We start from the raw sequence: 25,686 nt of genomic DNA on the forward strand, positions 1-25,686 counted from the left end.
TGCCTTTACATGCACATGACTGTAATATGGAGTTGGCCCACCCTTTGCAGATATAACAGCTTCAACTTTTCTGGGAAGGCTTTGCACAGTGTTTAGGAGTGTGTTTATGGGAATTTCTGACCATTCCTCTAGAAGTGCATTTGTGATGTTAGGCACTGATGTTTGGACCTTAAGGCCTGGCTCACATTCTCGGCTTTAATTCATCCCAAAGGTGTTCTATCGGGTTGAGGAGGTCGGATTCCTATATATATATATATATATATATATATATATATATATATATATATATATATATATATATATATATATATTGTGTGTACTGACAAAAAAAATGAATCAATGATTAAAGAATCAAATAGCTGTACTGAACTAACTAAATGACTCAGGTCATTAGAATGATTTGCACATTACTACCACAGTGTGGGAGAGCGCGCGACCAGGTCCAGCCCCGCCCTCTAGCCGCCATTTTTCTCCTCCTTCACACCAGCTAGCTGGTTGACGAGCTGCGAAGTCCGTAAAATATCACCACTAGAGCGAAAGACAGATTTATCGGCGCAAACTACATTTAGATATCTTTATCGAGCGATAAAGAGTTCTGCAGCCGAGTGGAGATACCTTCGAGCTTAAAAGCGTTGGGACATTTTGTAAGACTCGTGCATTAATTTCGGTGTGAAGATAGACGTGTTGCAGGGCCGCCATTTTTTGTTAGTGAAGTCTCGGACTGGGGTGAAGATAGCCAACTAGCTGCTTGGATCATACGCGGACAGAAAACTGTTGTGAAATATTTCCTTGGACTTTAATGGAAGCGACTGCTTTGTGTGAGTCCGCATCGTGATGTAGACGTGTTTGGGTACGTGTAAATGGCGACCTTTTCTTTATGGTGAGGTGGCTAGCTGGCTAACGGTCTATATTGTTTCGTAAAGTGGGTTAACTTAGCTGGCTGTTTTTAACATCACTTCGCGGAAGAAGGGCCTGAAAAGCGGAACTTGAATGGAGCGTTCTCGATTTTTGTCAAGTTTACACGAGTGATTCCATCTATTAAAAAATATATATATAGAAAGGACAAAAAGTGGTGAAACGTTTAGCTGTTGTGTAGGAAAAATAGGTAACGGTTAACCTTAGCAATGCAACAAAGTTGGTTCGTCGCAGCCTGTCTGTGAAACGTCAGGTTGCGGTTCAGCTTTAGGATAGAACTATCAAAGAAATTGAACAAAAACGTCGCTTGAGTTTAATTTATTGTCTCTTAATATAATATATTGATCGGTCCGAGCTTATTTATTTCTTGAGTGCAGTCATGTCGTCGGCGCGGTTCGATTCAGCGGACCGGAGTAGTTGGTATTTCGGCGCTCTGTCTCGGCAGGAAACTCAGAGCCGGTTACAGGGACAGAGACACGGTATGTTTCTGGTTCGCGACTCGTCCACTTGTCCAGGGGACTACGTACTGTCCGTGTCCGAAAACTCCAAAGTGTCCCACTACATCATTAACTCGTTACCCACCAAGAGGTTTAAAATCGGTGACCAGGAGTTTGATAACTTGCCCGCGCTTTTGGAGTTCTACAAGATCCACTACCTGGACACGACCACATTGATAGAACCTGCCCCAAGGTAAGAGCCCCATTACACACCTGCGGCTGGCTATTAGGACCATATCGTGGATGTCGTAATATGATTATATAATCTCGATATTACAATAAATTCACAATATCTTGTTTTGGGCAAAATAGTGATTTAATATCGTTATTGTAAGAAATGATCACAATACGCAGTTTAGTAATGTTACAATATCATATCAGTGTATTGACACACACACACACACATATATGTATATATGTGTATATATATATATATATATATATATATATATATATATATATATATGTATGTATGTATATGTATATATATATATATATGTGTATATATATATATATATATATATATATATATATATATGTATGTATGTATATGTATATATATATATATATATTTTGTTATTGTGTTATAACATGTATTGCATATTAATTATATAGTCGTGCAAGAAGTGTAAAGATTAAAGATAAATCTCATATACATATTCTTTAACATCAAATATACAAGTAATTTAAAAGTCTAAGATTTTTTAGCTGTAAATAGAAATGATTTATAATATGTACAATATATAATAGATATCCATAGAAATCTTGCTAAACAATACACAGGGTACATCCACACCTGTTCATTCATGCAGTTATCCGTCAGCCAATCATATTGCAGTGATATAATACATACAATCACGCAGATACAGGTCAGTAGCTTTAGTTTGATGTTCACATCATACACCAGAATAGCTGAGTATGTGGTCTCAGTGACTTCATCTTCAGTCTTCATCTGTCCAGTTTCTATGAACCTGTGCTCTCTATAGCCTCAGATTTCTGTTCTCCGCTGAATGGAGTGAAAACCTAATGTGGTCTTGTGCTGTTGTACCCAATCCAGGTCAAGGGTTGATAAGTTGACCATGGTTTTCTGTAGGCTTGGTTTTATTTAATGTTAATTGAAGGTTTATTCAGTATCACTGCTTACCAGTCAGAGGTAAAAGTGTAAAAGTTTTCCAACAAGTCTTTGTGTGTGTGTGTATTATTTATAATTTTTTGGTCTGGTATAAAAGGAATAAAATAGATGGGGATGGGCCATTTTAGGAAATTAATATTAATTAATAAAATTAAAATGAATTAATATTGGAGTTAACAATAAGGTGAACGAGTACATCAGAGGGACAGCTCATGTTGGACATTTGGGGGACAAATTTAGGGAGGACAGATTAAGATGGTTTGGACATGTTCAGAGGAGGGAGAGGGAGTATATTGGTAGGAGAATGTTGGACAAGGAGGCAAAGCGAAAGGCCAAAGAGGAGGTATATGGATGTAATAAATGAGAATATGAAGCTAGTGGGTGGAAGTGTTGAGGATGCAAAAGATAGGGATAGGTGGAGAGAGATGGTTCGCTGTGGTGACCCCTGAAGGGAAAAGCCGAAAAAAGAAGAAGAGGCGTTAACAATAAGTCTGCTTTATTACAATTAGAATTTTGCTTTAACAAAACGCAGTGGTTTATTTCTTACTGGTGACACAGTTAAGTGTTGTAATGGTTTGTTACTGCAGGATAGATACACTCATCCCCTCCAGAGATCTCCAGATATGCCACAGTCATCTGTGATTGGGACTCAAGAAAGCAAAAGTGGCGTTCACTGGGTGGCAAGGGAAAGGATGGCAGATGCATGCATGCAGAAGAGGGCAGATAGCTTTTTTTATCAGAGTATGTTTTAACCTGCCCTGTTGTGGTGTATGAGCAGCCATTTTTAAAAGAAACAGAGGTTGGCTTCATGTGTCTCAGAGGAAACGCATGCTTGTCCCACCCTCCCTGGCTGGTAGCTGTCAGGAGATGATGTGGAATGGGTTAGCCCTCATGTCTTTTGACTCCATTTTAAAGTCTGGGCATATGGAATGTCTGAATCTGGATTTTTTAGTGATAACTGGGAGGTTAAATGCTAACATTTTTAATTGCTGCATATATATGTAATAGGGCATAACACACTTGGAGGAAAGAGCTATCTACCAGCTTCCACATACATGTGCTCACAAATGTTCTGCAATTAGCTTGTGTTGCTTAGACTGACTATATGTGTTTGTGTGTGTGTGTAGGGGGGTCATTTTGGCCTGTTGACAAACTCAGATCGCTAAAAAGTTTTCTTCACATTATTTGATTGGAAATGGAGCAGTAGGTTATAGATCTCCATTAAAATAATCAGTTAATAATCTAGCTAATCTGCATTTTTATCTACTGTTTCACTGTCTCAGGATCTTTTTTCTGTTTATAATAAAATCTTGGTATAAAATATTCTAAATTTATAAACGTCAACCCGCTGATATGCTGGAAAGTCAGAACTGGTTACGATTGTCTAGCTATGGTGACTGACAGGATGTGATGCATCAGGGGTCAATACAGTGGCATCCTGTGTGCATGTGACGAAGCTGCATCATTTGCGTCACTCCCTCTCCAAATGACGAGGCAGAATTTGGAATTGTTTGCTTTACTAACCAAAAAACTTCTCAGGAGAAAGGTTTTCCTCTTTTGCTGTTTGTTGAACCTCCTTGTCCTCCAGGCATCTTCAAGTAAAAAACTAAATCCCACACACATAATCCGTTTGATGTGGTGTTTTGTTTTTTTTCCCCCTCACCTTTCTTTCTTTTTTTTTCGTTGTCATAAGATGGGATCATGTATGGTCTCTGGATTTCCAGAAGTCCTATCTTTTAGTTTAAGTGAGGCAATAAAAAGGATTTGTCCTTATAGCACCATGATTCTGTTGGTCTAAGCACAATGTGTCTTCCATCAGGTTCCCCAACCCGGCTCTAACTGGTGGCCCTATTCAGCCCATCAGCGGCCACGGTGATGAGAATGTGGAGTATGTGCGGACTCTTTATGACTTCACTGGCAGTGACGCGGAGGATCTTCCTTTCAAGAAAGGTGAGATCCTGATTATCCTGGACAAGCCTGAGGAGCAGTGGTGGAGTGCAAAGAACAAGGAGGGCCGTGTTGGAATGATCCCTGTCCCCTACGTAGAAAAGATAGTCAGGCCATTGCCTCACACTGGGACAGTTGGCCACGGCTCACGCAACTCGAACAGCTATGGCATCCCAGAGCCTGCACATGCCTACGCTCAACCTCAGACACCATCGCCCCTGCCTCCTGGCACACCCGGTGCTGTCATCAACCCGCTACCCTCCATGCAGAATGGGCCGATCATGGCAAGAGCCATTCAGAAACGTGTTCCCTGTGCATATGACAAGACTGCCTTAGCACTGGAGGTATGTGCTTTACCTTGAATTGCCGTATTATAGAGATTGATTTATAGATACTTAAAAAAAAAAATGCTAACAAAGCAGTTTGAGTCCAACTTAATCTACACATAAATGATTATTGGGGGACAAATGTAGTTTACTCTTTGGAAGAAATTTGGTGTCATATATTAAAACGTTGTGGACTATTAAAGAGCTGAGGACTCTTAATGGACATGATTAATATCCTAATGATTAGATTGAATGACAGCTCTCTGTCTGCAATGCTACTCAAGCAGCTTAATCAAAGTTTGTTCACCCAGTTATAATCGTACACAGTATTTGCTAGGTCACTCATAAATAACAATAGAATCTGGAACTGGGTTCATGGTTTATGATTTGGTCTACGCTCATAAAATCAAACCACATTTTCTGGAAATCTTTGTGGATTATATAAAAGACAATAGTGAAATAATAATTGTTCCAAAGTATGTTAATGTACATATACATAATACACATGCTGTTATTTGACTGGTGCTGATGTATTTTTCTAATGTAAGAAGGAAGATTTTGTTCTTTGGTGTGTGCGTATATTAATTTTTCTGTGTTTCTAAACAGACAGTATATAGGAGTCTGCATCCTGTTGTCTTGAGATTTTGGCTAGTTTTCTGTTCATCATGTTTGACACTAAACATATAAAGTTGAGAAATTTTGTTCATTTGATCCAGGGTGTGGTAATGATGAGCCATTCCAGTCACATCACTGGCACTTTGTTGTTTCTACAGTCTCCATGGCAGCTCTTTGTTCCTGCTTACGTAGATTTCCACAGTTTGGTGGTTAATTAGAAAAGTCTTGTATGTGTTGTGTTTCTGAGTAAACCGGCTTAGAAGTAGTAGATCAGCAGTAAAACACACAAACACAGCAGATTTTAACATTCATTCGCGTTTCTCTTTTGCTGGGACATTTCTATTAAAATGACACTTCTGTTTTGTGACCTAAAGGCATGATTGATTGAAGGAAAAATACATTGGAAAATTTGGTTATGAAAAGAGTGTGTTGTGACAATTTATCACAGTATTAATAATATTGCTACGCCATATTTGCCTTCTGTTTCAGGACTTTAGAAAAGCTAATACTGTGACAATTGAGAATGATCTAATGTGCATCCTAGTGAATTATGTCATGTTTGACCTTGGTGTATTCCACATACATGATCTGAATCAAATACTTCTGTATTTGCGGCATGATATTAAATATAAACGCTAATTAGTGTGTCTTTGTTTGCTTCTGATAGCTGTGAGCAGACATGTTGATTTAACATCCTTTCTATAAACCGTGAATGAGCTTGTTGAGAAGACTACTCCAAGCTGACGAGCAGGAAGTCTACAGTGAAAGGGGCGTTTTCTTTGCCCTTTCCTGTTTTGAGTATGAGAATTACGAGTTGCGATCTTGAGTCAAACACAGCATTAATGTTTAGTTGCACTGGGCGGTGGCGTAAAGGTTCATAGCTCGGGCTATGAGTGTGTTCGCCGCAGAGTGACCATCACTCATTGTTTTTACATTGCACTCAATTAAAGAACGAAACAAGGAATTACCTACCTGCAATCAGGGGAAAAAAAACAACACAAAGAAAATGCCTGCTCGAATTGAAAGGAAGTGGTAGATGGACTACTAATCGACATGGCTGCACTCAGCATCAGCAGTAAACAGTGTTAACTCCTTTAAAAGGGTAGGAAGTACAAGTATTAGCCTTGCTGTCCTCACAACAGTCTGGAGGTGGAACTCGGAAAGCATGACACTAGAGGGGATCACCTAAAATATTTTTCTCGATAAAACAGCAAATGAAGCCCCACCTCCTTTCTCCAGCTTTGTGCTTTTAACCTGTGTGACTAGCACAATTTTATAATGTGATTAAGCGCAATGCTTAAAATCATGCAGAAACGGGTCAAAAGCGTTAGGTACGGTTCACATCAAACAGAAAGTGTGATCTCAGCATGCATAAAACATTGACCCTTATGGTTGCTGGGCATTAAAAAACAAAGTGACCACATCAAGTACACCTAAATTGGACAGTTGAAAAAAGAAAAGTATATTTGCCTATGTGCATTATATATATATAAATATATGCGCATTATATATTTTTTCTTGTGCTTCACTTCCCAGGTCCCTCCAAGGGACTTTGTGAACTGCCGTCTTTTGTGCAGATGCTAGGACATGGTTCTTAAATGAATGAGAAGTTTTTGCTTCGTTTTCAATAGTATTTTTTTTTTTCTTCCCAAAAAAATGTAAATACCTATGTAAACTTGAAGACAACAATCTTGATTAGAACATTTTGAAAATCATATTTAATCATAATTAAGAATTTCAGCCAGCACTAATTTAACATCCCTGAATTATGTTTATTAGGAATGAAACTAAATATTTTCATTTGAAACGTTTAGGCTATATCTACACTCCACGTCCACATTATCGTTTTCAGTCGTTTCCTAAATGTTGGTCATCCACACCAAAATGTCTAAAAAACGCTTGCGTCCCTGTACTGCGCATGAGTAAAATGTAAGCCGCTTCGACCTGCGCCATTTCCACCTTATTTACTTTCCGGCTCTTTGAAACGTCGCAGTAATATGTCGAGGAAATTAGCTGTCATTAGCGGTCACATGACTGCGGCATCGTTTCCGAAAGCCTCCTTTTTCACAGTTCACACTGCGACACGAAAATGATTTCAAATTTATCCACTTCAAAAAGATACGTTTTCATTGACTAAAAACGCTGTACCATTGTGGACGAAAGGCCAAAACGGATAGAGAAAAATGCATTTTTTAACGAAAACGTATGTGTGCACATGGCCCATTTTTAAAAAAAAAAAAAAAAAAAAAAAAAAAGGAATAAAGGACAATAAGATTAGGGAGGCCTACAACCAAGTGACAAATTTAACACTTCATTTTCAACATTGAGTTAATACTAATGGTAAAGCTGTTAAAAACTATTAGAATGTCATTGTCGTTCTTCTACTGAGCACAGTGTCAACCAATAAACTTTCATACAAAGATTTGTATGAATCGATTTATATTGATTATTATATTTACATAAATGTGCTGCTGTTATTATTAATCAGTTATTTTATAATTATTTCATTTAAAAACGTTTGCACTGCAGAGTGACTTAAAAATCCACCATCTATCTGATCATATTATTGGGCGGAGCTGTTTTAAACACAGAGGCCTGGGACAGCTTGCCGCCAAAAGAAGGGTTCAGGACGAGTTGGAACGAGTCCTGAGCAAAATTCCATTCCTTAAAGCCTTCGAAATGGCAAGTTCCAGCTTTCCCCTCTGTTTCTTAGTTCAGGCATGGAAAAAAAAGAGAGCAGACACACACACACACCAAGGTGAAGAAAAAATGGCTGCAAGTTAGAAGAATCAATATATCAAAGCAGTGACTAAATCACAGCCTGCGCATGTTGTTATTGTAAAGCACTAGATGTACCTGTCTGCTTGATTCAAAAATAAAATGTTCGTAACTGATTAAAATAGTCTTAGTGTCACAGTTAATGAGTCACAGTCACAGAGAACACACTTTTTTTTCTTCATTCTGATGCTCGATGTGAACGTTGCCTGAAGCTCTTGATCTGCGTTAAAGAGGAGCACGCTATAGTTCAACAATGGGGTGTATCACAATGTCACAATGAAGTGTGTTACTTTTAAACAAACACACCGATTGAAAGTGTTTTCTCTGAGTCAGAAAGGAGTTGCTGGTTATTGACGCTACTTGTCCTGGGTACAATGACTGGGAACAAAACAGTGTTTGCCTTTTAAGTGATTGTGTTTGTTCAGATCAGTAAACACGTCCGACTAAAATAAACTGTCTGAGCCGTAGAAAAAAGATGAATCATGAATAAACAATGAAATGTGTGGCATTGATTCAAAGCCATAACGGTATCATACACATAGGCTGTTAAATGCACATGACATTGCTGTTAAGAATTAAACTGAACCACTATTTTGGACTAGCTGTGCTGCACATAAGCTAGTTAGTGATGTGTGTATTTCCATCCTCCTTCTCAGCCATTTCCACATAGCATCTTTCTAAGTTTATGACGACACTGATCTGGAAGACACCTTCTCAAGAATATCTTTCAAGCAACAACTTACAACACCAGTTTGTTCTCTTTTGGTTTTGGTTATACATAAAAGGATGTTCAAAGTGACATTTGTACAAAGAATTTTGCAAGTATACAATGTTGTGTGTGTGTGTGTGTATGAAAGGGAAGATAATATCCCAGGATACATCATAGCCTAGAGGTGAAAACTGTAAATTGGAACAGTTATTTCTGGCTCTGCTATCTTTTCTGGGTTCTCTGCTATATTCGTTGATGTACAACTGCAGACACTGCCATACTCAATTCATATACCTGTTTGGCAAACAGCAATGACAGATCTTCCTCACAAGTGTCTATAGAAAACCACTGGACATTATTGTTAGTTTGTCAGCCAGAAGTGAAACATTGAGTTTCTATAGTGCACACATGTTGGGGTGGACTTCTCCCTACTTTCTGCTTAAGGTGGATGGATAGATGAGTGAATGATCAGATTACTGCTGCATGATGTGGGCTAAAATGTAATGGTAGTAAACTTGTAGGATGATGCAGTAATGACATGATGTAGTATTTGTGAGATTGTTGTCTTTCCAGCATGTTCTTTCCATCTCTGGAGGACATCCGAAGCTTTATTGAACTTTTGGGGCCATGGTCCTTCTAGCCCAATTGCTGGGTTTGGATGGATGCTCAATTTTATGAGTTTTTGTGGCTTTAAAATTCTTCCATTTGACAATGATGGAGCCCACTGTGCTCCTAGAAACATTGAAAGCTTCAGAAATGGTTATATCCTATACCCATGGTCTGGATACAAATTGGTCAGTTCTTGGACTTCGTTTCCTGGTTTTTGTTCGGACATGCACTGTGAATTGTGGGATGGGTGTGTGTCTGTTTAAAAGATGTCCAAACAGGATGGCCCTGCATTCATTTTGGACTCTCTTAACCAAGGGGCTGAATGGTTTTCTAAATTAGATCAGGTATTTAATTTGTATTTTATTTATTTATTTACTTTAATTTTAATCTGAAAATTATTTTCTTTGTCAGTGTGGATTAAAAAAAGTGGGGCAAAAAGTTACTATAACCTGTTTTATATTAAATTTATAATACAGCAGATTTTGCAAAACGGTGAAGGGGTCTGAATACTTTATTCAAACCTACTGTATTAATGATGCAGTTATGCTCAATCCATATATAGATCATTGAATAAAGCATAGGCGGATTTGCGTTTTATGGGTGGAAGTGTATTGGAACCTACATAAAATAAAACGGTCTAGTCAAGTCAATCCCAACTATTGTAATTCTACTCTATATATCCAAGTATATGTAAACTGTTGTTGTGATGTTTCCACAGGTGGGTGATATTGTGAAGGTGACCCGGATGAACATCAGCGGGCAGTGGGAAGGCGAGGTAAACGGTCGGAGAGGCTTGTTTCCGTTTACCCACGTGAAAATATTGGATTCCCAAAATCCGGATGAGAGTGAATGACCTGGATGTTGCCATGTTGGCGCCCTTCTCGACCTGCTGGCTGCCCTGCCGTCGTCACCACCGGAATCGCACTTGCCTGCTTGAGGCTCTGCCACAGAGCGCATCTCTTGAGCGAACCATTTGCGTGGCTTTTGACTGTTTACAGCTCCAAACTCGAATAGTTCCTAATCCCTTTTCCCTTGTCCCGATTCCCAAATCTTTATTTTTGTTTGCCCTTCAATGTGCTGTTATTTCCATTTGTCCTTGTGCCAAGGTGAGGTGTGAATACTCTGGCTTGTTGTCACGCCTAGTCATTCTTGCCTCTTTTTTTTTTTTTTCTTTTTTTTTTCTTTTTGGAAAGCTAGCTTTGACTGTTGACAAGCCAAAACCGATTGAGAACGAGAGACAGTCTCACTTGAAAAAAAAAAAAACCCAGAGTTTTCAAAATGAGGAGTGGATTATTTTGAAATCTTGTTGTCCTTTTCCATTGTGCCCCCTCCTTTCATCTAGCTTTACCCTAGTGACACTGACTGCTCCCTGGTTCAGACTGCGTGTGAGACGTAAACAGTTCAAATCGTCCCTGAATGGGGCTTCAGTCTCTACCTGGCTGGTTTCTTTAGAGGTGCAAAGCACCATATGAATGATTAATATTAATCCATGATACATTTCAGAAGCAGACTTTGTGTGTGAAACTAGTCTACAGCTGTAGCCTTTTTGATTTGTGCCATGATAATACACATTGTGTAAATATCAGGTGTAGTGAGTGAAATGGTTGTGGCTTTAGAATGGTGAAGGTAGGTTTTTCTCAGAGGCTTCTTCAATACAGCCCTGATTTAATCCCAGTGCTAAAAGATTTTTTTTTTAGGTTTGCACCTAATTTATACCTTCTGTACTGATGTGAGCAGGAGTGTTTGCACAAGGCATCATGCGGAAGCATGTTTCACTGCTTGGAATTGGTCTGTGATTAATGCTGCTTTCTGCTTTGCCTTTGATTTCACTGAGCTCAACCCGTGTTGTCATTCAGCTGATTTCTTTTGCACACTTGCAGATTTCATTTGTAAACGATCAATTTAGTGTTTAGTAGCATTCAGACTCAGACGTTTTTTAAGCTTGCCACTGAATCAGTCTTTTTCTGTGTATTCAAAATGAACTGTAGTGGAAAAAAAAAAACCTTTTATGGGGATTTTCTAAAAAGGGATATAGATGCCTGCTGGTTGCTAATGCGCATGATTTGACCAAGAGCGCTCTTCCTCCTGACCCTGCGTTCACATGGTTTCACTGGTAACACCTAGCAAGTGGGGTTCAGCGTGTGTCCTGTATTTACTTTGCAAACACACTTTGAACACTTTTACAGGATATTCATGCTCTGATATTTCACACATCTCACAATATATTGTTTTGTGTCAGCAAAACAGTGGATACAAAATATTTAAATGATCGGTACAAATATGGTAGTGACGTATTTTAACATACAATCTAGTCACAGTGAGGAACAATGCTGTTCTTTAAATAAACTAACACCTGACAGTTCTTGTGAATCTTAAGAGAAGTGTATTGTGTTCATACATCATGGTTATCAAGATCATATCATGTGCAACCCCACAACCTGATGCGCTTCTCCAAGCAGCTTTTAATTCGAAATTGTAAAAGAAAGTGCCAACAAATAGGCATGCACATGGATGATATTGTTACAGTGGCTTGCTGGTTGTCAATCACTCTACTTTGTGTCAAACGTGCTTATCACTGCCCTCTTTGTTTCCGGTTGCTTTATCTCATCTTGTTGCTGTTAGCGTGACCTCAGTGCTACACTAAAATCACATTAAAGTGCTAAAGTTACTGCAGGTCATGAATTTCCTGTGAAGGTTTGCAACACACAGCCATGGTTCCAGTCAAAAGTTAAATAACATTAAATTAGATTTTGTACTTTTTAATAAATGAATGTAAATTATGCCAAGGTAAATCTACAAATCCAAATGATCAGCTTAAATTCCTTCTAGCAGATCTATCCGTGTTCAGTTTAAGTCCTGAAAAAAAGAGGGGGTTTGATTATTATTATTATTATTAATAATAATAATAATATATTTTAATAATATAATATACTTTTATTATAATATAATTTTAATAATTTAATAATATTTATATATTATTTTTAGCTATCCCCCTCCTTTTATTGCCCTTTAGGGAAAATTATAATATACACAAAATACTGAAGGGATGTTAGAGAGTGAACGCAGGATTAGGTCTGCTGCTTTGCAACCTTTTTCTTTTCTTTTTCTCTGAACTTGTTTTTGAATGATAGTGGTCAATTAAATCTCTTATTTTGCTCTCCAAGAAACGGTTTTAGGCTAATTTCAGGCAATGTCTTAGACAATTTTCCAATTTTGTTTTAATATTAACAGTATTACTGTGCAAATATTGCGCTTAAGTAGGTACTTTTACAGTGTCCTTAGTACAATAAAAAATGTGCCTTTTTTTTTTGGTTATTTTCTTTGACCATTTTCATGTGTTAATATTTGCCCATCCGTAACATCCATGTTGATACGATTACCATTGCGTACAGTGAGGAAATAAAATTTACTTCTGTTAATTGGCTCAGGTCTGCTTCTTGTGAATGTAGAGATGCTTGCTGTCTGAGAGTGTGTAGACTGAGGAGGTGGAGACTGAAATTTCTTCGATGTGGTGTTGTGGTTGGAGACTGAAGTTTTGGATGTGGAACAGGATGACAGTTACTCAAACACTCTGGATTTTTCTTTTCTTTTTCTTCCCCCTCTTTTTTTTTTTTTTTTCCAAATTAGCACCAGTCATGAGTCCCTTGAGAAATGAAGTAATTAGAGAATGTTAATGAAGTGCTAAGAAAAGAAACATGTGCTCTGATTATCTACAGAAACTTCTCAAAGGCAGTTTTTTTTTTCTTTTTATACTTTTATAGGAAAGCCCAGTTTTTATTATGCTTTTCTTCAGGCATTGGTTAATGTTGTGTTCTTTATCATCTTTCCCAATGACCTCAAATGTTTGCTTGATAAGTTAATGTGAGTAAACAACATGCCGTTTAATGCTAAACAGGTAACTATAAGCTATTGCTTGTTGGCTGGTTTGGCTTGAAATTTCAGTGCAGAATTAAATGTGCAAACCTAGCTTTTTGCAATAGTTACATACAGTCCTGACCTCAACCCGCTAGATAGACACCTTTGGGATGAATTAGAGCGGAGACCGCGAGCCAGGCCTTCTCGTTCAACATTGGTGCCTGACCTCGCAAATGCACTTCTTGACGAATGGTCAAAGATCTACCATCAACTTCAATTCAACCTATAAACTAACAGGATAGCAGAAATAATCATTTATAGCCTGTCTGTATTAGTTTTGCTTGTTGTGTGTGAGCTGATCTTCAGTTTTCTTCCGATTGTGAAGGCACTTCTTTGGAGAAACTGTTTGGAAGTCCAAGCACAGTTTAAGTCCCCGAACTGGCAAGGACACAACATGGCAGTGTGCCTTAACTATTTTGGATACGTTTGTGTAGCAACTGACTACAGAAAGAGGATACCCATGGCTACTGGGCGAGTTACTCAACAGTTAACCATTGTGATGCTCGCTCTTTATTACAGACTGACCCCATTAACAGTGTGCTTTTTTTGGAGGGAGCTCACAGTATTGACAGGCATTCTTTTCAGAGAGTCAGTGGAATCGACTCCGCTATCCAGTAAGAGCTGATTCTTACTCTTACTCTTTCTCTACCCTCTGATTACCAGTGCTATGTTAACACAGTTTGCTTTGCATTAGTTATAAGATTGCATTTAAAGAACCCATCAGGGAAGCTATCGTATCTCTTGAGATATGCGAATCAGCTCCCAAAGGTCACCTAATAGTCAAAGCGCTGAATCGTTTGTGAGTGACTCGGTGAGACGGGCGCGTTTTGGATATCCCGCTCGAACAGGTGCGGACCAGTGTGATGGCACAGGCATGGGGCTCATGTTGTACGCAGTGTGTGAGCGCCGCTAAAAATACCAGCTGCTCCACTGTCACCATTTTCCCTCCACAAGTTGTTGATTGATTACCAACAATTTGCACTCATAGTCTGATCTGGAACAGGTGCGAATAGTATTTCTCATGGACCGGAAACACGATTTGTACTGTGCATGTGTGGACTCTCGCGTTCTGCGCGTGCGTGAAATTGCTGCCAACCACCCATTATAACATTACATTATTAGTAGTATTATAACAACAGTATTAGTGTCGCTACTCGAGCCATACCGGAAACACGATTTGTACTGTGCGTGTGCAGACACTCAGGATTTGTTCTGCACATTCTCGGAAATCACAAAATTATTGCAACATACGCATGTGACGTATTAAAACGCTCAGGAAAATGAGAGGAAATACATGACGTGTATCCGGGTGACATCACGTGTGCGCTATCCCCGGAATTATGGCAAGTTGCAAAATTACTACAACATACACGTGACATATCAATCTGCTCAGCACAATGTGGGGAACTGTGACGTGTATCCTTTTGGCACCCTATCCGACCACTCTCCTCCATAAACTCGGGGACGAGTTTTGGCCTGGCAAGCACCACTCATTTGCTTCAGGAAATGTACATGTCTAGTTACCATTGCAACTGTATTATAAATACCTGAAACTGCCGTAAAATCGTTTCGTCATACTTCAGACAAGAAGTAGACACATTTCCGCACATGCACAGTATGACAGGAATTACTAGGCAGTGTAATAAATATAATTGGTCGACGGGAAACGATAGTGATTTGTGATTGGTCGTTTGAAATAATGGTGGCTGGTTATTGACAACATAGGCTCATGCGAGTGTGACGCAGGCTTTGCACACAGGTGGAGCATCGAACAAACCTGTTCTCTCAAACCTGTATGAACAGAAGTTGTCATGTGAGCTTTACTGAGAACAGGGCAAATGTGATCGTCAGTTGAACTGTCACTAGATCAGGTTTGTAAAGTAGGTCTCCAAATTTTATAATACATAAATCAGAATCAGGTAGGGGGCGTGGCTTAAAGTTCCAAGGTTGAAAGTACATTAGCAGTGATTCATACAGCTTTATTCAGCCTTTTGTATAACTTTTTGTACACGTAGTAATAGGGAGCAAAGTATCATTTGGGGTGAATATGTGATACGATGCTAAACAGCTAGATGAGCTTTGTAGTGTTACTGGTACTGATATATAATATAGGAGCAAACTTCAAACATGTCTAAACTGATCAATTACAACTGGTAGACTAAATGCATGTGTCAGATTGTGGTATAGGCGTTCCTGTTCTTCTGAAACAGTTTGATTATCAATTTGATCTTACACATTTCTTCATGAACAAAGCTTCAAAAGGATGTCTATCAAGCCCAGCATCAAAACTGTTTCCACACAAGACACTTGGCATAGCTATGTTGTTGTTTTTTAAACATTAACCACCTTGACTTCTGTAGCAGCTGATCTAATGCAATTATGTAAATTATTTAGCGGAAGGTGAAGGCATCTGGGCCGGAGAGTGGCTATAGTGAGTGTTAGAAAGGTCAGGTAAATCGAAACAGTTGTGTCTCAGAGTAGGGGTGTGTATATGAAATCTCTCAAGTTGATTAGAAGATATTGCAGACCAGTGCAATAAAGAGTTATAACTGAGTGAGCAGGCAGAATTTGGTCAAATTTTCAGTGGGAGCAGGTTTGATTAAAAACATTTAAAAACTGATAACTTGCAGCACCAAATGAACTTTTTCATGTCTGGCTATGGATTAAAAGCTTATGCAGAACCTTGCAAGCATTGAATTTTATGTTTGACAAATTTGAATTCAATTTTCCGGCACTAAAAGATATTGCGAAAGTTGGGAAGGATGTCTGCCTTACATTTTATCCTCTAGTATGGACCAGACATTACAGGTGACACTCAGCATTGCTCTGAAGATTCCTCATCAGTTTGTGTATACTGTTCATGTGGAGATGATGCAGAAGCTCTGAACTGAACTGCATCAAGGTTGCACTTGTTGGTTTCACACTAGTTTTACCACAGACAAGCGCCTCAGTGCAGCTTTTTCTCGGAAGCCATGGGGACCAGTCATGTTGAAAGGCTTCTTGCAAATAACATATATTAACATAGATAACACGTATATTTTGGCGGCCTGAGTTTTGAGGGTTATTTTTATCTGGAGGTTAGTGGGTTATTTCCCATAATACAATTAAGATCATAGTATAAAAAATAAACCCAATGGGCCCTTATCACAGAACAGGAGGTAAAATGACTTTCACAGACTTTATCAGAGAATCAACAGCATTCTCATCACAGTCGCTTGCAATGGAAACCTTACCTTTCACCTTGTCAATATCTCAAAGGCTAGTTCAAAGAATCCACTCACAGCTGCCAGGGTACCGGAAACATTACCTGATTGTTACTGTGTTTGTATTATTTCATATTTGCCACCTTTCAGTTCATTTCCTTTCACTGCTTTACAAAAGTATAAAATTGTCGATAGGTGAAAGAGTTTAGCACTGGTAGCACCTGTTTGCTAATGCTACTGTAATTAGCTGTATCTCTGGCTAATGGAGAGAGTCAACACTCATAGTGAGAATGATGAGTGGTTTTGGTTTGTTCAGTTTCAAATGTAGTCAACAGTGAGGCTGTAGTGAGAGATACTATCAAGCAGGACAAATGAAAGAGCTGCACACACACCACCGTCTGGCTCGAGAGTCTGTCAGATTATCTTGATTCAGATAGCAAACCATTTCGGCTCAGTTTATTTGCCCTCTAAACTCTACTGGGGCCGATATTTCTTGCAGACTCTAGAATTTCACTACGCTTATTATTAAAATTGTAGGCACATTTCATATTATTTGAACCATATTCAACCTTAAATAGTATTGTATCCTGTTTGTGTTTTTTTGTTTTTTAAAGATAAGAAATGTTAGGGTATGTTGGGATCCAAATGGGCAGGCTACTCTGAACTTGAAAGGATATAAAGTAAACAACAGGTTTCTCACCACTTTACAATCCCCTGATATCTTCCATTTGGCAGAAGGCACGACACGGCATTCAGGTTTCTGGCCTCAAACACCTCCTCCTCCGCTTTGTTACTTGGCTGATAAATGTGGGCTTCATATGTTGTTATTCAGAAGTTATAGAGAATCAACTGTCTTCACAAACTGACCTGAAGCATAAAGCATACTATTACTCAAGCAGCACTAATGTATTAACCCTCAAGAAACCAAGAGCTATGATATTGTTAAATGGAAAAATTGTTTCCATTGTGCAGATGCACTGGAAACCTCTAGCTATTCATTAAAAGCATCTCTTCAACAGAAACTGGTTTAACATCAATCAGCATGTGTGAAAGCGCAGCATGTGTGTTATATGTAGGTGGTGTATTTGCCAGTTTTCACCATATTCATGCACTATTTACAAATGTTTGGAAGTAAATATTAATTGTCATCTGCTGTGGAAATTTTTGGCAAAGCCAACAAGGTCCCTAAGCCTCTCTGAGCATCAGTGCACCTACCACCATGATCATCATGTTCTCAAATAACAGGAATATAAAAATATAAATTGACATATGAAATCTACACATTTAAGTCTGCTTGCCCTGATCAAGGTTTCAGACAGATTGTTATAACTATTAATATTATTCTGCCAGTCTGTATTTTTAAGGCAAGTGTGTTTATTATATTTATATGACACTTTATCCAATGACCTACAATTGAGGATAAGAGCAAGCAGTTGATGGTTAAGGTCAAGGTGAAGGTGAAAGGATTTGAACTTTCTAATGAACAGCCCAACACCTTAAGAGCCACCACTTTGTGAAGATTTAGACTAGCAGTTGGCTCACTATTAAATTTCTTATTATCTATATTAGTCTTATATCTACAGGCAAGTAACTGTCATGGGGATGTGGTAGCTTAATGGTTAAGGTGTTGGACTACTGATTGGAAGGTTGTGACTTTGAATCCTGGGTCCACTGTGCTGCTACTCCTTGGCCCTTGAGCAAAGCCTTTATCTTTAATTGCTCAGTTGTGTAAAATGTAAGTCGCTCTGTATAAAGGTGCCTGCCAAATGCTGTAAATATAAACTTCTCAACTTATTGGGTTGAATTGGTTTATAACGACAACACCCAGCCACACACTTTTAACAATTACCCCCAGAAACATGGATCCTAAGTTTGTCTCTCATTTAGGATCTAACACCAAACTCCTAATTACCACCGGCAGCTTTCTTTCACGCTCTCCCCTATTCCCCGTCTTTATATCACCTTTCTGCTACGATTACACACTTGTGTAAAACTCTTTCATAGTATAGCAAAGTGAACAAAAATATCATGGTCATCTTCCAAAATAAAATTTCCCCGAAATACTCATGTACACAATATATATGCCGATAATAGTAATATTTAGTATGTTAAGCATCTGATGTCTCTAAAGTTCTAGTAAATTCTGTCCACTTTGCGGACATTTTACGAAGACCAGACATCTATCTACATGAATCAAGCCAGTCATAAACCAGAAAGGGTTTATCAGGGTTTCTGAATCCTCTCTGTGAGGGTCATAGAGCTTTGGCACATCTGTAGGTAGAAATGAAGTACAGATTAACCCCAGGCATCATCATTTACCCAGCAAAATTAAAGCACAACACATTCACAGATGTGTTCTAGCAAAGTCTGTCCACTTGATGGACACTGTGCCAAGTCCAGACGTCTATCTACATGAACCTCGCCAGCCATAATACTGCTACTATAATACTACAACTAATATAAAGTACATAACGTTATGGTTTCGCGCATGCGCAGAACAAATCCTGAGTTTCCGCACATGCACAGGACAAATCGTGTTTCCGGTACGTCCGGTGACATCACTGTTAAAACAGGATAAAAATGATGTTTATATGTAAATTACTACACGACGGAGAAAAAAAAACGTGTTGCTAATATTTAGCAAAGCACCTCGTTTCTGCGCATGCGTGAGCGTAAGAGTCAAGAAGATGGGTGGGACGCTTCCTCATTCATTATTGTTTGTAGTTTCTAGTCAAGTTAAGGCTTCTTTTAATAAATGACGGGGAAAAAAACAACTGTTTCAAAAAATAAATTCCGTGGACAAATAAATTACGGTTTTTGCGCCAAATGTCAGAAATCTGAAAGTATGATTGTCATAATTACAACGGAATAAGAAAATAATATATAGGATGAATCCAGATACATGCAGCATAGAATATTGTTTACTTAAAAAACAAACAAACAAGACATTTCTTCTATACTTGATAAAATTTTACAGTTTATTAGGAAGATATAGCACGACACTGAAATGACTTCTCTCAGGGTCACAAAGAAAAAGGTCTATCATAAGATCTGACAGTAATTTAATTATTCAGCCTGTAAAATATAGCAGAATCAATTTATGGCATTAACATGAATAGTTTGTCCAATGTATATGATTTCCATTTTAGAGACAATTCTACAAGTGAGTCACAAGCAAGTGTAGGATCATTGTAAATCACACATAGTCACGTTATGCTTCAGCCAAGCCTTTATCCTGTAAATCACACCATGGCGCATCTGTAGGTGTATTAGTCTGTTTTCAGTGACTGTATCAAGCATGAAAAGAAAATCTATTCCTTTCCACCTATTCCTTTGCCATGTTAACATCTTTCTCTGGTGTAGTCTTTTTATTTATGGCCTGCTGCTCAGCAAGAGTAGGAGAAGAGAGAGTACTGACTCCACTCTGGCATGCTGCTGTGGTGATATCCAGCTGAATGAATGCTGTGCTCTGACATCATCAGGTGATGTGGATGTTGGTGTGGCTGAGGGTAGGTGGGGCTTGAGTATTGCCCGGCTAAAGTTCCACTCCAGTGACCTAAAGGCTGCTCCATGTTATACTGATTGTACAGAGGCAGTCCTGGCCTGGCTTTAGAGCACCCTTCAACGCTGGTGGTCATGGAAATATCTAGCCCTTTTCTTTGAGAAGAACCCAGACTCAGAGAAGGTTGGGGTCTTGAAAGCTCCTGGTCAGGAACAGTGGCCATGTCGGTAGGTTGGGACTCAAAACCCTGGCAGTCAGTTTGAGAATCTGTGCAGGAGGGCGAGGACATCCTCCCAAAATCCTGAGTTCTGTAAGGATCCCATGAACAGAATTATAGTATAGAAGTATACAGAATTAAACAAAATATATAGAAATATGTGCAACTCTGCAGTGATAAGTTTAGGGTTAGCCACTGTTACCTGTTAACTACATTAGCTTGATTACATTTGGACACAGTGTACTTAATAATGGATGTCGGATATCAGATTATATACCTGTGTGATTGGTAGTTGATCTGTCCTGGAACAAGCTGCTCAGAGTTTGTGTAGTCCATGGCTCCCTCACTATGCAGACTTTGGCCAGGGTCCTGCTCTCCTCCCCATGGGGACATTTGCTCATCCTGGGCCATCGGTACTTCTTTGGAAAGCATCAGGGTTTCTGAATCTTCTCTGTGAGGGTCATATGGAAGCCTTGGCACATCTGTAGGTGAGAAATGAAATACAGATTAACCCCAGGCAAGATCATTTACCCAGCAAAATTAAAGCACAACACATCCACAGATATATATTAAATCAAAATTTGGGAAATCACACCTTGGAAACATCTGAACTCTGGCTCCTTTTCTGAAGACTTTAGTTTTTTTGCTGAATTCTCTGAACACAGTTGACTTTTCTGAGCTCTGTGCCTGCAACACAATGAAACGTAATTACATTCACACTCAGCATTCTTTTCTTCAACACTCCATACTCTGTTTCAACTTTTCAATTGACCTTTTGCCATGCGTTCCTTCTTCTCTAAAGCCCTTTGCGAAGGGGTTATGGTCTATCTTCAGCTTTGTGATCTGTGGACAGGAAAGAGTTCCAGTTTAAGAAAAGTTGCAAATACAAGAACAAGAAATGTGTTCAGGGTCCCGTGTATCATTGATAGAACTGACCTTGGTGTTCTGGTAAACCGTGACTGCTGTAAAAGTGGTTTCAGAGAATGTGAAGGTCTGGAAGACACTCCATCGCACGCTATAAAGGTCGTCAGCCTGCACCACATGGAAGCGAGGCTGGTAGCGATGCATCGAATGCAGAATGATCTACAGATAGAGGAGGAGAAATGGAGATAAAACATGAGTCAAAGCTAAAAGGAAGAAAAAAAAAAACAAAAAATGGTAGGACTTCATACAACATTCTTACATGGCCTTTCTGGTCCAGTGGATTGTTGGTGAGCTTCAGTTTGAGAAAAGAAATGGGCTGCTTCATCCAATGGCTACCCAAACCAGGGGAATCTGGATGAATGTATGTTCTACACGGAGGCTGCGGCTCTGCCTTTCCTGCCACCTCCCACTGCTCATTATTCCACTGTAAAAGAGGAAAAATTCAAAAATGAATAAAATAAATAAACATTTTCTAAAGTTTTCCTTTTTGCTTCTGTACTTTATTTCTATATACTTTCTGCTTCTATATTTCATAGAGATAACACACATATGGGAGGGTGACCTTATGCAAAGTGAGCTGATTGCCTTGTATAGACCTTGATTGCTCTACTGGAAGACATTAGCGGGGGAGTGGAGGGGAATTAGACTTGACTGGAACCCTAACTGAGGGAAGAAAAACAGGAAGTGATAACAGCCTTTGATATTCACACTTTTCAGTGATGGGCGCTCCACAGGAGGACCACCGTCTGCACTCACAAATGGTTTTGGGGGTGGGGGGGGTCTTGTTTTGTTCCTGCTTTAAGCCTCTTGTTTATATAAAACAAATCAGAAAGAAATTTTGTTATCCATGCTAACCTGTAGGCTTATGGGTATAGCCCTAGCTATTTTTTTTTGCAGTTGCAGCAATGATTAACCTTTGACTGCTTTTTTTTTTTTTGCTTACCTTGTACCTGGAATTATCCACTGGGACCATGTCCACCATGATGAAGTACTTGGCGTATGGCACAAGACCAGACACACTCACATTACAATATGGAAACATCCTCCTAAAATTACAGTAGAAAATTAATCAGTTAATCAAAACTCTCCAAAAAACCTTCACAGTTAATTATCCGATTATCATCTGATAAGTAGCTTTAATGGTCAAATTTTGTTTGTTAGTTTGTTAGAATTTTTACCTGCCAGATTTAGTGATAACCATTTCAGTCCCAATGTCATGAAATGATTTCCAGAGCTCTGAATATTCCAGTTTCATCCTCATGTTCCCCTGTTGGTAGGACTCACCAGGATGAGCCACCGAAGGCGATGCAGACATTGTAGATGAATGTCTCAGGTCTGTAATGGGTATTATATCAATGTTATACGTTAAATAGCACTGTACATCAATAATGAATGTCATCAGATTCTAAACTAATTATCTATTATGTGTATCAATAAAAAAAAAACTCACCTGGAATTTGCTCCATTTTTAAGAATGTTCAGTGCAGCTTGAGTTGATCAGCTACACTGGCGTTTAAAATATCTTTATATGATCTTGATCCTCAGTCACAGACCTCCATAAATCACTGGGGGAAGAACTGTAAAAGAAATAATCTCAAAAGTGTGCACAGGATCTCAGCTGTACGTTGATCAACAGGTAAAAACAATGACTAAATGCCCCCGGCTTTGCTCAACCTTGAGTTTAAAGACATTGACTGAGTGGGCGGGTCTGTGTGTGTGTGTGGACAAAAGTGAGAGGGTCTATTAGCATACTTTGAAGTGCTCTATTAACACCGGGGGTCAGTGTGTGTGTGTGGTTGTTTAGGGCTAAAGCAGCAGGAGGAGTTGAGCCGTGGATCAAAAGGAGCCTGATGAGGATATTATCATGTAGCTGAGAGAAAGTCGGCCAGCCATGTGCTCAGACATGCCTTATGTTGCAATCACTCCTAAGTCTGTTTTCATCTAACTGGCCTATAAATATAGAAAATAGGCCTGTAACAATGCTACGGAAGTGTGATGTTAAAATGAGCATTTTTACGTGACGTCATACAATAATGTACAACTGGAAAGAGATCACAGGAACTGGAAAGGTTATCACAAATCCATACAGAATATGATTCAAAAAATTGTAAGTGTTTCCCACCAGTGATTACACCCGGAATCTCAGCTGTACTGTATAACTTTTCACTTAAAGCTCAATACCTTAATGTCTTGTTTAAATTATGTTTAAATCTAAATATAACTCTGATATTTTTAAATATTTTCCTCATAAAATGAAATAAAATCCCACCAAACAGCATATTAACTTTTAAAAAATCATACATACATCACAGCAATGAATGAATGAATGAATGAATGAATGAATGAATGAATGAATGAATGAATGAACAAACAAACCAAAGGTTTGATATTTAGAAGAATAATATAAAAACACAATATGATGAACTTATTTATAGACAGTTTGTTCTAATTCATAAAATCGGAAACAATGTAATGTGGTGAAGGTGAATTTCTCTCTCTGTAATGATATACTGCTGACAATAATTGCCTTATTTCAAGACAAGAATGTATAAAAGGATTAATCTGCCAGCGCAGTTAAACCGCTTTGCTTAACACGAACTGTGACGATATAGGATAAATAATATAATATAATACTTTAATTTTAATACAATAATAATTCACAAGGACAATTGGTTTCTGTTATCAGATCTTTTTTCTGCTTTTTTCACTAATAAAGTTGCAAGACATGAAAAATGTGTTCATCTTTCAACACAGATGTGTCTCATTTTTAACTCTTCACCTCCCTGAACATTTACCTGATTGGTATCCATCATGTGAGTCATGTTCATGGGCTTACACACACTGGTATCTCCTCCTCAGATCGGCTCTGTTTGGGTTTGTGTATTGAGCCCTGTCTGGACTTGACAATGGGGAGATGGGCCTCTTAATCCTATCAGCACATGGAGCCACAACGGCACACAGCTCTTTAGCTCTTATGGGATGGCCAATTAGCAGCCAGTTAATGCAGGAGGTGGGGGGTGTGGGGGTGGGGGTTTACAGGAAGCTCAGTCCAGCTTCTGTGATGTCTCTTGAGGACAGGGTTGGGGTCTGGGGTGGACTGTCTGAGGCCCATACACATGCTAAGTGCTCAGATGGTGCAGAGATGGAGGAACATTCACACACATTCAGCACATCCTCTCAACAATTCAAACAAACAGCTGAGCATCAACATTGAACTTGAATGGGATACGCACAGCACATTCTTGTCCAATTCAATTCTTAGTTTGTACAATCTCACAGATTAACTTAAATAAAAGTTTAAATACAAACATTAAAAATCTTGCCGTATGTGAGGCAATTGAACAACATTTATACAACTGAGAGACTTCTTTTTCTTCTTTTTATGTTCTATTATTTTAGACTTTAGAAAGACTATAGAGTTAATGTTAATGTTAAGTTTTTTTTAGGGTTTAGAGATTAGGGCTCCTTAAGAACCTATAAGGGTTCTCCTAGAGTGACAAAAAGATATATCCTGTTTCTTTCTGCTGGTTATCTGGTGTCTGGGCTGATAAGCAATGGAAGCTGGAGGTCTAATTCATCATTTTGGCTTCACAACCATCAACCCGACCTAAACACCTTCTAAAAGACAATTAATGAAAGCAAATGTGAGCTACATTATCATCTGTATGATGACTTCTAAAGTCCTGCCTTCAATTTCTAGCCCATGCCTACTACTTGAGTCTATTGCTGAATGAAGTGATACAGCTAGAACTATTTTTATTTGTTTGTTTGTATCTCTGTGGCTGTCCTTTGTCAGAAACCACATTACTATTTCAGAGGACTAATATCTCCATAAAGCCAATTATTGAGCTGCCACTGTGTGAGGATTTCCACATGCACATATAAAACACCAAGCTGAAGTGGTTGGCCATTAGCTTCCCTTGAGTATATATAACACTCTTTCAAAGTCATGTTTTTTCTACCTCTGATAAACCAAGAGGTTTAGCTTGGAAGTTTACACATACCTAAGACAGTATTTCATTTTCTTCAATTACATATTCCAGAGAATGTACAGAAAACACAAATCTCACACACAGAGACACACACAAAATACAAGTCACTGGAAAATTTCACAAGCACCAACCCATCCCAAAGACATGCCTGCTCTCCATCAGAGCATGCCCTCATACCCCTGAAGCATTAAACCCGAATTGTTCACTTTAAGGTGTATATCCTCCCTTAAATTGCTTTAGCCCCCACCTTTTTCTGCAGCTGAAATAAATTGCATGTTAAAAGGTAGATGGCAGGTATGTATCAGCTCAGTGAGTCAGATCATATGTTTCAGTTCATCAATAAGACCTGATTATTTCCAATTTCCTTATGTCTTAAAACAAACAAGCAAAAAACAAAACAAAACA

General features: G+C 38.7%; 2 protein-coding genes across 2 annotated transcripts; one reads left to right on the forward strand and one right to left on the reverse strand.

Annotated features, from left to right (window-relative positions):
• Window positions 1-461: 461 nt before the first annotated feature.
• On the forward strand, window positions 462-21,772 carry crkl (v-crk avian sarcoma virus CT10 oncogene homolog-like). Its single transcript, XM_058414987.1, has 3 exons — window positions 462-1,605; window positions 4,364-4,835; window positions 10,247-21,772. The coding sequence occupies exons 1-3, from the start codon at window positions 1,295-1,297 to the stop codon at window positions 10,379-10,381; spliced, it is 918 nt and encodes a 305-aa protein (XP_058270970.1). The 5' UTR covers window positions 462-1,294; the 3' UTR covers window positions 10,382-21,772.
• On the reverse strand, window positions 20,033-22,988 carry LOC131368828 (T-box-containing protein TBX6L-like). The gene is made up of 9 exons (XM_058414986.1): window positions 22,740-22,988; window positions 22,468-22,624; window positions 22,233-22,335; window positions 21,549-21,713; window positions 21,302-21,448; window positions 21,138-21,208; window positions 20,961-21,052; window positions 20,643-20,847; window positions 20,033-20,456 (listed from the first exon to the last, which is right to left on the reverse strand). Exons 1-9 carry the CDS (start codon window positions 22,753-22,755, stop codon window positions 20,033-20,035), a joined length of 1,380 nt encoding a protein of 459 aa, XP_058270969.1. The 5' UTR covers window positions 22,756-22,988.
• Window positions 22,989-25,686: the final 2,698 nt, after the last annotated feature.

This window comes from Hemibagrus wyckioides, linkage group LG18, assembly GCF_019097595.1.
Source record: "Hemibagrus wyckioides isolate EC202008001 linkage group LG18, SWU_Hwy_1.0, whole genome shotgun sequence".
Taxonomy (NCBI): Eukaryota; Metazoa; Chordata; class Actinopteri; order Siluriformes; family Bagridae; genus Hemibagrus; species Hemibagrus wyckioides.

What these genes read in the sequence shown, in the direction of transcription:
- crkl (XM_058414987.1), top strand. Translation starts at nt 1,295, where the DNA reads ATGTCGTCGGCGCGGTTCGATTCAGCGGACCGGAGTAGTTGGTATTTC. An exon ending in TTGATAGAACCTGCCCCAAG is followed by an intron (nt 1,606 to 4,363) that starts GTAAGAGCCCCA and finishes GTCTTCCATCAG; the next exon opens with GTTCCCCAACCCGGCTCTAA. An exon ending in AGACTGCCTTAGCACTGGAG is followed by an intron (nt 4,836 to 10,246) that starts GTATGTGCTTTA and finishes ATGTTTCCACAG; the next exon opens with GTGGGTGATATTGTGAAGGT.
- LOC131368828 (XM_058414986.1), bottom strand. An exon ending in CGGTTTACCAGAACACCAAG is followed by an intron (nt 21,209 to 21,301) that starts GTCAGTTCTATC and finishes TCCTGTCCACAG; the next exon opens with ATCACAAAGCTGAAGATAGA. An exon ending in AGAGTTCAGATGTTTCCAAG is followed by an intron (nt 20,848 to 20,960) that starts GTGTGATTTCCC and finishes TCTCACCTACAG; the next exon opens with ATGTGCCAAGGCTTCCATAT.